Source organism: Empidonax traillii, unplaced genomic scaffold, assembly GCF_003031625.1.
Source record: "Empidonax traillii isolate 1590-97213 ecotype Southwest subspecies unplaced genomic scaffold, ASM303162v1 scaffold43:size1863611, whole genome shotgun sequence".
Classification (NCBI taxonomy): domain Eukaryota; kingdom Metazoa; phylum Chordata; class Aves; order Passeriformes; family Tyrannidae; genus Empidonax; species Empidonax traillii.
Window position 1 is genome coordinate 108,170 of NW_020955236.1, and position 12,927 is coordinate 121,096.

The window sequence follows — 12,927 nt, forward strand, 5'->3', positions numbered from 1 at the left end:
TTCCAATCTTTGATGTTTATACAATTCCCAGTGCACACAGTGTCAGCCACTGAGGCACTGAGAAGAAACTAAAAGACTTCTGTGGATTTTTTTTTTCCATCTAAATGACCCGAGTGTTTGAGATTATTATCGCTACTGCTGTGGTGAGTGTTGATACAAACACAAGGCAGCAGAGGCCGAGGAGCTCCCCAGAGCGTTCCCCTCCTGTAACAGCTCCATGTGTCAGCCAAACACAGGCGGTTTCCCTCAAACCAATCACAAAGCTGTTGCTGGGCCTCTGCTCTGTTCCTGCTTATGAGCAGCCCTGTGTCCCTTCCATTTTCCTTGAGTGCTGGCAAACGAAGGATTTTGTAGGCGGATTAGACCAAGTGGCATCGCCTGAATCTTGCAGACAAAGCTCCATTTTGTTCTCAGCCATGCCCTGGAATTGCTGTGCACTTTGACTGGGATGGCACAGGAGTTGACGGAGTACAGCAGAGATCTACCAGAATGAGCTCTGCGAGAACAGAGTAAGAAATAGGTATTATTATGATTTCTGTTTATGATTGATTTGACCGCATTGGCAAGGCCTTAGTCCTGAATTATAAACTCCATGATAGCTCAGATGCACAGTCCACTTTATGTGTGTGTATATAAACGCTCATTGTATCTCAGGCAGACCACCTGCAGGACTTGGAACTCTTCATCCATCAGGCCTTTTTTGTCCCTTGTCACCTCTCCACCTCAGGCAGGAGACTCCCGTAGCCCCCCTTTCCTGAGGTGGTCCAGCCTTAGGGGGTGCACCGTCTCCTCCCAGCCCGTGTCCCATGGCCATGGTGGCACTGAGGGTCTGGCATGACGTCCATCTGAGCAGGGTTGTACCCCCAGGTGGGGCACAGACACCTCACCGCCCTGCCACTGCTGAGCCTCAACACGCTGGAACACATAGGAGGCTTCTCACACAGAAATAAATGCTTGAGGCTTCCCTTGGGATAACGCAAGGGCCCCTCTCCTTCAGGAACCCGCTCAGGGTGCAGCCACAGGCAGAGTCTCCCCTCACCCTGACCCAGGGCTGGAAGTCAAAGAGTTTTTCAAACAGTGGCACAACTGCAGGGTCTGAAGCCCTGAATAAAACGTAAGCCTGTGAGATAAATCTTTAAACACGAGCATGTCTCCGGGGTGGGTTTGCTGACAGGCCGCGGTCCCGCTCCAGCCGCTGCTCCACTCCGGGTTTTGCCGGCGCCCCTCACGCCCCTGCGCGCGCTGGTTGCAGTGCAGCCGCGCGCGGGACGCAGATCCCTCCGCGCTGCCGCGCCCCGCCTCAGCTCACACAGGAGAGCAGCGGCGCGCGGGGCCGAGAAAATAGTGCGCGGCGGAGTGATCTGGAGGCCGGGGGCGGGGCGCGCGAGACCATATAAGGGGCGGGAGGGGGATGTGTGGCGCAGTTGGAGCTAGGTGAGGTGGTGAGGGGTTTGTCGTGTCGACGTAGCCTGCCAGGCCTGCGGTGAGTGCTCGGACGAGGGAGCCGCTTGGCGTGGCGGCGACAGGGCTTAGATGCGTGCGGGGTGTCCGGGCGGGACACACGGAGTGTGTGTGTGCGCTGAGAGAGAAAGGGCGATGGCTGGGAAAATGGCGGGGTGAGGGCCGGGGCGTTGCCCTCCCCTTAACGGCAGCACTGCGAGCCGGGGGCGGGGAGGGGAAGGGCGGGAGGGGCGAGGGTGAGCGGCCACCGGCAAAAAATGGCGGCGGCGCATGCGCAGCCCCCCCCAAGATGGTGGCGTGCGCGCGCCGCGGGCGGGAAAGGGAAGGGGCGGAGACCACCCTCACATCCCGGAAAGGGCAGAGCCGTCGGCTGTGACGTCACGGCCGGGGAGCGCGGCCCCGGGGAGCGGGAGCGTCACTAAAGCACAGCGGATTTGCCTCTTCCAGGTTAAAATGCAGATATTCGTCAAGACCCTGACCGGCAAGACCATCACCCTTGAGGTGGAGCCCAGCGACACCATTGAAAATGTCAAGGCCAAGATCCAGGACAAGGAAGGCATTCCCCCAGATCAGCAGAGGCTGATCTTTGCTGGGAAGCAGCTGGAGGATGGTCGCACTCTGTCTGACTACAACATCCAGAAGGAATCCACTCTGCACTTAGTGCTGCGCCTCAGAGGTGGGATGCAGATCTTCGTCAAGACCCTGACTGGCAAGACCATCACCCTGGAAGTTGAGCCCAGTGACACCATTGAGAACGTCAAGGCCAAGATCCAAGACAAGGAAGGCATTCCACCCGATCAGCAGAGGCTGATCTTTGCTGGGAAGCAGCTGGAGGATGGTCGTACCCTGTCTGACTACAACATCCAGAAGGAATCCACTCTGCACCTTGTCCTGCGCCTGAGGGGTGGGATGCAGATCTTCGTCAAGACCCTGACCGGCAAGACCATCACCCTTGAGGTGGAGCCCAGCGACACCATTGAAAATGTCAAGGCCAAGATCCAAGACAAGGAGGGCATTCCCCCAGATCAGCAGAGGCTGATCTTTGCTGGGAAGCAGCTGGAAGACGGTCGCACATTGTCCGACTACAACATCCAGAAGGAATCCACCCTGCATCTTGTTCTGCGCCTGAGGGGTGGGATGCAGATCTTCGTCAAGACCCTGACCGGCAAGACCATCACCCTGGAAGTGGAGCCCAGCGACACCATTGAAAATGTCAAAGCCAAGATCCAGGACAAGGAGGGCATTCCTCCTGACCAGCAGAGGCTGATCTTTGCTGGGAAGCAGCTGGAGGATGGTCGTACCCTGTCCGACTACAACATCCAGAAAGAATCCACCCTGCACCTTGTCCTGCGCCTGAGGGGTGGTAACTGAACCAGCAGGTTGTTGCATCCAAATAAAAAGTTTCTCTGCACTTGTTCATTCCAATAAAGCTGTTGCATCCACAAAAGTTTGTGTCTCAAGTTACGTGAACAACTGTTTGTGCCGTTTCCCAACTCCGGCTCTCTAATAAACAATAATTACGTAGTTTCTGCAGACAGAGGAACTGTAAAACCGCCTTAAGCAGGGCTCCCACGTGTCTGGCAAGCATAGCTAATCCCTCAGCCATGGTTTTCCTGGGTTGTATAAGTGTTCCCTGCCCGGCTGCAGCTCGGTGCCCACCTGCGGATGTTGCGCAGCTGTGGGTGTTGTGTAAGCCTGGACATGTAATAGGAAACTACAGTTGTTGCTGAGCTGGGAGGATTTAAAACCCAGCTCTTTTGTTTCCTAGCAACTGCCAGGTTCTGCCCTTGTTTTGGAGCAAGCAGAAGGGTATTCCTGCAGCTCTGACACAGGGTGGGACAGTGGGATGTCAGTGCTGGTCCTGCAGCCCTTGGGCTTGGGAAGTGGTGTGGCAGCCTAAGTACATTAAGCAAACTAATTAAACTAATTTCATATATACTTAATTGGAAATCTGGAATGAGCTTAATTCCAGCAGTGCCCCAACTGGAAATATTACAGTATTGTGCTAAAATACCACAGCAGTTCCCATGTGCTGTAAAGTCCTGGATGAAGGGAAGTTTCCACTGAAGGGTTTGTGGTGGAGGTTGCAATTAGGAGCTGCCAAGTAGTTAACTGCTGCTGTGCTGGCCATGGGATGTGGGGAAGGGAGAGGCAGAGGGAAAAAAGTGCCCTTCAAAAGAGTGGTTGCCTTTGGAAGGGGATGGTGGTGGGAGATGAGTAGTGATCTGAGCTGGTCACTGACTTCAGGGCGACCTGTAGGGATCTTAACAGTGATAGTGGGATTGAACTCAAGTAACACTGAGTGTAACTTAAGGAAGCAGTGGAAGATTCTTTTAGGGCTGTGTGGCCTGTAAGGAGCAGGTTTGGATCAGCGAGATCTGTGCTGATCTGGCGGAAGCGTCTGAGCACTGCTGAGCTAATCCCATGTGGGTGAGGGCTGGTGCTGTTCCATCGCTGAGCGCCTGTCCTCTTCCTGTGAGGGTGGCACTGGGCTCTGCCCACGCCTGTCCTCGTTCCAGTAACTGAACACAACACAGCTGCAACCAACAGTTTGCCATCCTGTGGGATTTCTGGCCTCCTGGGGCATCCAAATTCATGCAACAGTTACAAACTGAGCAGCCCTTCAGTGGGGCTCTGGCTCCTGAAACACAGGGGTCTGGTCAGCTAAAGGGTGGGTGTTGCTGGAATGCAGGGAGCTGCTCTTACAGAACAAGGAAGAAGTGCAGCTTGGTGTGTTTTCATAATGCCTTTCTCTACATGCTTGGTCAGATTAGCCATGGAAGTCTGGTGATTAAAAAAAACAAAGGATGGAAAAAATAACTGCAAGCGGTTCTGATGTGAAGGCAGCCTGACTGCTGTGGGGGGACAGCCACAAGAGGACACATCAAAAGCCCACACAAATGACTGCAGACCTGTGTTTTAAGAAACTTCTATTTCAAAAGTCTGTGAAAAAAACCTCTACAATGCCACATTTGAAAATGACAATGCAGTACAAACCCCTGACAGCCTGGAGTGTGCTGCAGCCAGGCAGAGCAGGAAGCTTGGAGAGGAAACCCGTGCAGTATTCTCCTGAGCTGAGTCAGCCACTGCCTCTTGCAAAGGGAATGCCATAGAGCTGTGTCAGGGGGGGTTAGATTGGATATTAGGGAAAGTTTCTTCCTCCAGGGGTTGGTTGGGCACTTAACAGGCTCCCCAGGGCAGTGGTCAGGGCCCCAAGGCTGCCACAATTCAAGAAGCGTTTGGACAGTGCTCTGAGACACATGGTGGGATTTTGGAGCTGTCCTATGCGGGGCCAGGAGCTGGACTTGATCCTTGTGGGTCCCTTCCAGCTCAGGACATTCCACGATTCTGTGACCTCTGCAGGTCACTTTGCTTGGTTTGAGGAACTTCAAGGTTCGCAGTGGCAGTGCCAGCACTTCAGAGGCGGCGCCCCTGCTCAGAGAGCACATCTGGGGTGGGATTAACCACAGAACAGCTAAATTTGATGAGAACAGCAAAGCACTTAATGAACGTTAAGGATGTCTTTTGTTCTAACCGTGGTACTCCCAAAAACAGTCTATGGGAACATGCTGTTCCGAGAGACCTTCTCACGTTCACATTGTTCCTCAGTGCCTTGAGGCATCTCCTGGATTTTACTGGGGTTTATTGGGATTTGGAGAAAAATTCCTTTCGCAGAATTTCTTTGTAGCAAAATGTTTTAAAGTAAAAGAAAACACAGCTGGTCTGAAGGGATTGCTGCTGGGGAGAAGGGGCACAGCCTGTTGCTGCCCCACCTGCAGATACCAAACAGGATCAGAGGCATCGGTTAATTGATCTGGCAATTAATCAGAGGCAACTAACTATCAGGGTGAAAGGTAAAAACAAAAAAGACACAATTAAGGGTAAAGATATAAATGCAGGCACCGAGGTGAAGGCCATGGCAAAGTCGGGTGCTGTGCTGTGCTGGCCTCTGCCTGGTGGGAGCTGTGGGATGTATGAAGGACAGTGTGTGGCAGGTGGGTGCACTCCAGTTTCCAGTCCCTATAGCCCAGGAACACCTGGGACAATGGGCTTGTCTTAAAACAGGCTGTCACAAACTGGACTCTTAGTTTTTTAGTCTCTGCTGGCTTCTAGACACTTTTAGGGATGAGTTTCAACTTGTCTTTTATTCAGAAACACTTTAAATGTACAAGATAGAGGAAAAAACCCAATTCCTTGGGAAAATAGAGTGGGTTAAGAAGTGATGGATGTTTTCAGGGAGAGCCTGGGGCTGGGAATGAGGTGATCTTCAAGGTCCCTTCCAACCCAAACCATTGTACGATCCTATGATTGAACGATATTTTATCCATGTATATATTGCACATCCCTATTTATTTTACCCATTTTCCTACTTTTCCGTGCTCCCACGCGTGTTCCACGATCGCACCACCCCGGGGTTCTGTCCCAGTCCCGCTGCCGGAGCGAGGGGGCGTGGCCTGGCGCGGCTGGCACCGCCCCTTCCCCGCCATTCCCCGCCCCCTCCCGGCTGGCCCCGCCCCCTCCGCCGGGCCGGGCCGGGCCGGGCCGCGGGGCCATAAAGGGGCCGTGGCGAGCGGGACCCGCTCCCGGCTCCGCTCCCGCCTCCCCCGCGCCATGGCTGTGGCCCGGCGCAGGCTGTCGGTGGGGCTGGGGCTGGCCGCGGCGGCCTGCGCCCTCGTGGGGGGCTGCCTGCTGCTCGTGGGGCCCCTCATCATCAGGGAGCAGGTCATCAAGGTTAGCAGGGCCGGGGGGCGCGGGGAGGCGGGGCGGGATGCGGGGGGTGCGGAGCGGGCTGTGTGTGTGCCGGGGCCGGTGCGTGGGCAGGGCATCGGCGTGGGGCTGGTCCGCATCCGGTGAGCGGTGCGGGATGCAGGGTCGGTGGCGGTGCGGAGCGGGGTGTGCTGGAACCGGTGCGGGGGGCTCGGTGGCGGTGCGGGGTGATGCGGTGGCGGTGCGGAGCAGGGTGTGTTGGAGCCGGTGCGGGATGCAGGTGTGATGCTTTCGCAAGTGCAAACAGGATAAATGATGTGCAGTAGCACTCGGAAGGAGCCTTGAGCAGCTCCGGTGGCGGTGCGGAGCGGGGTGTACCGGTGCGGGATGCAGGGTCGGTGGCGGTGCGGAGAGCGGTGTGTTGGAGCCGGTGAGGTCCCGGCAGCCGAGCAATGGAGGTGACAGTGTCGCTGCTGCAGCTCCGAGCAGCCTCAGGATCTTACTCTAAGTAAATCCGTGCTTGGGATATTCCACCCCTGGGGTATTTCACCCCTGGCGACAGCAAACGTGCCCGGAATGAGCAGGTTCCCACCCCTGATTAACAAGGGCTCTTTGCATCCCTGGAACTGGCTGGGCACCCAGTGCTGGGCTGAGCATCGCCCTGGGCACCAGCCCTTCCTCCCATCCTTCCTGTCCGTACCTGCAGCACCAGTTGTTCCTTTCATAAGTAGATGAGCAGACTATCAGCCTCAGTGTACTCTGGTGTGATGCTTTCACAAGTGGAAACAGGATAAATGATGTACAGTGGCACTCGGAAGGAGCCTTGAGCAGCTTCTTAGCAGCCTCCAAGTGTTCTCCCCTAGACTAAAGCCTTAAAGAGTTGCTTTTCAAAAGACCTGTCTTATCCCCTGAGAGAGGTCCTGGGGCTGAAGAGGGTTTGTCCCCCACAGTGTGGGTCTGTGGATGGAGTTGTTGGTCCGTTCAGTAACTGCTGCATTTCTTGTGAACCAACACTCCTGTCCCTGCTGCCAGGATCCCAGTTATCCTGCTGCAATGTGGAGCTCAATTAGCCAAACCGTTTCCTCCCTGTCCAGAGCAGATGTGCTCCTTGCCTGGGCCTTTCTCCAAGCTTCCACCCACCCAGGTCAGCTCCTGAAAATGGGCTTCTGACGAAAGAGGTGAACAAACACTTCATAGCCAATGTCTGTCATTGCATGTGATGCAAAGTCTCAGCCGAAAATGACCTACTTAAACGTATCCCCTGGAATTGCTGCTCTCTGGGCAGAGACAGACAGTCCTGTGGATTAAACAGTAGAAAAATCTTTGTTCAGTTTCGTGGATATCAGGAGCTGATACCTGCAAATAAAAGGCTCGATGGCCCCTGCAGAACAGAAATTACCTTTTTTCTTTTTTTTTTTCCCCAAACCTTTCTACCCTCTTTTTAGCTAATCCTGATTCTTTCAACCTAATTAGCTAAATCCTAGTAACTTGCAATGAGAACAGAAGATGAGGAAAAGACCAACCCTTGTTTCTCCTCCCTTCATCTAAAGTGCTGGTCTCCACATCTTCAACATGACCCAAAACAGCCCTGAGCTCTTACTTTTTCCACTTCACATTAAGCCTCATAACTGAGTGATGAGGGGTGAGAAATATCCAGGGGCTCACTGAAACTCTTGGGTTGGTCTTCAGAGTAGTCTGGGTGAGGGGAGCTTAAAGGGCTGGGCTTGGGCAGGTGAAGGCTGGTTTGCCCATCCTGGCTTCCTGAGCTCTGTTGGGATGGTGATTCCTGATGGAAAAGCGCTTGGTTACAAAGAGGTGGTAGTTTCAAGGATATCTTTGAGTAAAATCTATAGGAGAAGACACGGCAGAAACAGGGAACTTGGAGCCTGTCTCCTGCCTCAGCTGCAGAAACTGAATCTGCATTGGGCTGCCTGCAGTGTTGGCTGTGCAAACCCTGGGGATATTTCTTCTGTGGAAGCAGCTGGAATGCCACAGTCTTGCCTATAAGGTATGAGCTTGAACATAGCGAGGCTGCAGCAGCTCATCCCTCTGCCAGCTGTTGCTGCTGTGCCTGGGAGCTCTGGTGCTGTCCTGGCTGAAGGCTTTGAGTGGGCTGACAGCCCTGTCCTCGCTGTTCTAGCAGGGTGAGGACGAGGGTGGTGAGAGGAGGTGGAGGGTGAGGTCTGACCTCCGCCCAGTGTGATTGCTCCTCTCAGTCTGCAGGGGAAACCTCAACTCTCGGTTTTACTGATCAGGGTGGCTGGAGCCTCCCTCCTGGAGAAGCAGGATTGGGGCACTGCGGTGGAGCTGCTGCTCTTCTGGTCCCATCTGGAGCCAATCAGCAGTAACCAGTTCTTTCAATTCCTCAGGAACAAAGATCATCCTGGTCAGCAGGGGTCAAACATCTCAGTGACACTCTATAACCCATCTAAGTTGACAAATACTCTATTTTTATTTCAGGCATATGACCATGTTTGTTTTGACCTACAAGTAGCTTAATTCCAAGGCTACCCTGTCAGTGGATGTTACTTAGCAGCACCTATGGAGCACCTTGGGGTGCTGTGCCCAGATGGGAGGGGGCTGGGAAAGGCAGCCTTGAGCTGCGATGCTCAAGGGCTACTGGATGCTGGCTGGGTGCATATTACATAAATAAATGCATATGCAACAGGTGATTCAGGGAGTGCAAGACAGAACAAACAAGTAAAGGAAACCAGATGCTCCTGATCGTACTTGGCTGGACACTTGGGAATTGGGATTGTAAAGCAGAGTAAATAAAGATTTGTCCTATCACTGCTTCTTTGCCATTAAATCCTTCAGGTTAGCAGCGTGGAGGCCCTCGTCCAGCAGCATGTGGGCGTGGAAGTGGAGGTGGAAAGGGTTTGCTGGGTTAGGTGGAGTACACTGTACCATGGAGGTGTCTGCTTCAGGGTAGGGCTTAGATGAGGGGCTTGCGGAGCCCTGCTGCTTTGTGGGTAGCCCAGCCTTGCCATGAAATGACTAAAGAAAGATGGGGTGTTGTGGGGAGGCCTCTGGCAGCCTTCTGTTTCAATCCCCTGTGTCAGCAAATACGTGCCCAGTCAGATCAACTTGCTCCAGAGCAGGAGAGCTGTTGTGGGGCTGCTGAGCTGCACCGTGATAAGGCCCACATGCCTTCAGCAGTTGGTGGATCAACCCCGCTTCCATAAGCTGACTGACTTACCTAACCAGGGCAAGGATTTGTGCCTGCAGAAGAAGAGATTATGGTGGAACACACCCAAAGTACATGTTCAAGAAGGAACAGGCTGTTGCCCCTAATGCAGCCCCGCGGAGGCAAGGAGGGAGTGGAGGCAGGTGCATGCAGTTGCCAGCTCCTGAGCTGAGGAGGGCTTAAGTTGTCTGAGCTCCTGCAGGCATTTCTCAGCAGACAGGACAGTGATATGGAAACACAATTGTGTGTTGTCTTTGACCTGCTTCATGATCAACTCTGAGTCAATGCAGGATGGCAGCTGAGAGGAATCAGGTGTCCCATGCTGTTGGGACACAGCTGGGTTGCCATGCCAATTCTCCTTCTGCTGGGAGTCTAATGGGCTCTCCCTGCTGATACCCAAACAGTTGTGAGGATAGTTGTGTCACTTCTCCCAGCCCTTGCCTGCTCATGGCTGTCTGGAGCTGCCAAACCCACAAGCGAAGGCCTTTGGGACGGGATTGTTTTGCCAAGCAAGTAAAACATGCAGAGCTGTGAATAATTCAGTGCTGGTTTGTCTAGTGCAGAGCGAGTCTCCAGCACATCAAAAGAACTCTAAAGTCCTGTGGGTAGGATCTATAAAATGGAGCCTGAATAAATAAGCCAACAGGCATCCTGTGGCATAAACTTGATGTTTCTGCATATGTAAAAGTTCTCAGTTTAGATCAAGCTCAGTTTCAGTCTGTGTAACACACCTGGATCCTCTGGAGAGCCTCTGTTGGAACTGATGCTTTCAGCTGGGCCTTGCATGGAGCTGTGAGTGGATATGCTCATCTGTAGCCACAGACCCCACAAGCTGTCTCTCCTTACTCCTTCTTTCACTTTTTTATTTCTCCCTTTTTTTTTTTTTCTCCCCTTACAGAATGTCAGGATCGACCCCAGCAGCATCTCTTTCAACATGTGGAAAGTCATTCCCGTTCCTTTCTACTTGTCTGTGCACTTCTTCGAAGTGCTGAACCCCAAGCAGGTCCTCCAGGGAGCGAAGCCGGTGCTGACCCAGCGTGGACCCTACGTGTACAGGTCAGGGACCACTTGTGGTCCAGCTCAGCTTCAGCCTGGTCCCTGTGCTGCCTGCCAGGCTGCTGGCTGACTCCTGTGGCAGGAGGGCACGGCACTGCATACTGTGAGTCCAGTGGCACAGGGTTCTAAAGTGACCCAAATGTGCTCTGATCTTGCTGAAGCTGCCAGTAGTACCTCTGGGCACTGGGGTGGTAAAACTGATCTCTTCTTCACTATGTTGTGGATCTCAGCCAGACCTGGGCTGATAAGGTCCAAACATAGGCATGAGGGATGTTGGTGTGATGATAGGTGACCCTCATCTTCAGAGTGTACTCGTTTCCATCTTCACTGTGCATTTAAGAGTCCAGCTCTGGAGCTGGAGTCCCCTCAGTATCAAACTCCATGGGTCCTTATCTAACATGAGACTCAGAATCTGCTTAACATGAGCATTCTGGTCATGACAACCAGTGTGGACCACTAAAACTTGGTCAGACCCACCTGCTCCAGGACTGGGTCTGTTTGCCACGGCTGAGGATGGTGGCTGAAGCCCCCAGATGCTTCTCTGCACCTGAAACGTGAAATGATGGTTGATGCTGAGTTGAGAGTGTGAATTTACCCGTCTGTAGTCATATTTAACATGTTAGTGCCTACTCTAATGTGGCAATGTTAAGTCAGCAGGCTAAGCAAGCTCATGTGGAAAGATTACTGGTTAATCCAAAGCTGTTTGAGCAGTGTTGGGGGGAAACCTGGCAGTACGTATATGCCCTTGTTCCCTCTGGGCTTGCCAGGTCACACCATGTGGGTTCTGTATGTTGTGATCCCATCAGTCACTTGGCTTGGGGAAAAGGCTTCACTTATTGTAAATAAGAATAAACAAAGGGGCAAAGCTTATTAGTGTCCTTGTATTCCCGCTGAGCAAGATTAGTGCCCTTCCCTAAAGTGAGCTGTAAAATAGAGGCTCCACAGTAAAGGACTTTGTTTTTGCTGGTGGGTTGAGCTTCAGTTCCTTGAGGAGCTGTAACAGGCTCATGGTGTTGGGGACAACCTCATGCTATGGTGAAGCATGGCGGCCTTCATGAGACTGGATTGCACCGTGGCGTGGGGTGAAGTCCAAGAGCACTGGGGCAGCGTGCAGGAGTTGGATGGCCTGAATCCCTGAGGAGCAGGAGGGCCACAATGCTGTGCTGCCCTGAACCTGGGAGCCGTCAGGGAGCTTGGGAGCAAATCAGTGTGGGCTTGCTGGTGGGTCCTGTGGCATCTTGGCTGGTAGTCTCCTGTTTGCAGGTTGTTTTCAGTGTGTAGCTTGGTGTGGCTCTGCGTATCTGGGCACCTCTTTGAGGGGGCTGGGCTTTTCCATGGCTGTCAGCAAAGTGACAGGGGAGATTTACGCTTTTGTCTCAAACTTCTCATGGGCTGGGTGTTGAGTTGGGAAAGAACATTTTGTGCCTGCGTGAATCCAGCCTGTCAGGGTTGCCTTGCTCCTCGGCTGCCATCCCTCCTGCTAGACCCTAACCCTGATCAGGGTGCGAGGCTGACACCTCTTCTCTGGCACTCTGCCTCCCCAGCTGCCCTGTGGCTTCTCCCTGAGGTTCACTCTCCTCCACAGGCCCAGGCTGGTGCAGCCCATCCTTGCTTCGCAGGGGCTCTGCCTGGGGGAGGGTTCCCATGACTTCTTTCATCTCTTTGCAGGGAGTACAGGTATAAAACAAACATCACGTTCCATGACAATGACACTGTTTCCTTCCTGGAGTACCGTAACCTTTTCTTCCAGCCAGACATGTCCAACGGCACTGAAGAGGACTATGTCGTTGTGCCAAACATTTTGATGATGGTAAGTGCTTGCTCCCTGGATGGGTTCCAACTTCTGAGTTTGTGGGAAGGGTGGTGAAGCCTAATGCTAAATCAAAGTTTACTTTCTTGTAGTGCTTAAGGCTATTCAGGCAATGAGGTGTTAAGCTTATAAAATGCAATTTTATTCTTTCTGGGTGTTAGTTGTTGTGTTGGGCTGTTACTCTTCCAAAACCAGTGTGTGCATGTTCCAAAACCAGAGGGGCTGGCAAAGCAGCTGGGCTTGAGTGTGCAGCCTCCCCTGAGCATCCTGTGGGGAAATGAAGCCTGTGAACCCTCAACTGCTTTCTTCCCAAAGTGGGAATAAACGAAGAGCCTCAGTCTGTCTAGAGGATTTCTTTGGGGCTATAGGTGGGAGCAGCAGAAGGATCTTGCTGAGCACCAAAGATTACACTTGTCTGGTAAAGACGGGGCTCTCAATGCAGAGGTTTGTTTTCTTTTTCCAGGGAGCAGCTGTAATGATGGAAAAACTGCCGAGGTTTTTGAAGCTTTTACTGAGTGGAGCCCTGGCTGGCATGAAGCAGGAGGCGTTCATGAACCGGACAGTGGGGGAGATCATGTGGGGGTACGAAGACCCTCTTATAGACACGATAAACATGCTTGTTCCTGGTCTGATTCCTTTCAAGGGGAAGTTTGGCTTATTTATGCAGGTGAGTAAAGTGTTGGTTGGGAATGCTAAAATCACCGCA

At 53.0% G+C, this 12,927-nt stretch overlaps 1 protein-coding gene across 7 annotated transcripts in view; it reads left to right on the plus strand.

The window, feature by feature from the left end:
- Positions 1 to 1,376: 1,376 nt before the first annotated feature.
- Positions 1,377 to 12,927, plus strand: part of SCARB1 (scavenger receptor class B member 1) — a 31,122-nt gene continuing 19,571 nt past the window's right edge. For 2 of the 7 annotated variants that reach the window (XR_003570629.1, XM_027878516.1), the window contains exons 1-4: positions 6,047 to 6,192; positions 10,254 to 10,411; positions 12,080 to 12,221; positions 12,685 to 12,888. Coding sequence is in view for 6 of the 7 variants with exons in the window: in XM_027878516.1 (XP_027734317.1) it covers positions 6,073 to 6,192; positions 10,254 to 10,411; positions 12,080 to 12,221; positions 12,685 to 12,888 (624 nt within the window). In the remaining variant the exon portion in view is untranslated. Of the gene's footprint in view, positions 1,484 to 1,908; positions 2,909 to 5,386; positions 5,391 to 6,046; positions 6,193 to 10,253; positions 10,412 to 12,079; positions 12,222 to 12,684; positions 12,889 to 12,927 lie in introns of those variants that run through there. The other 5 variants (XM_027878518.1, XM_027878522.1, XM_027878519.1 and 2 more) reach the window with 5 other exon arrangements.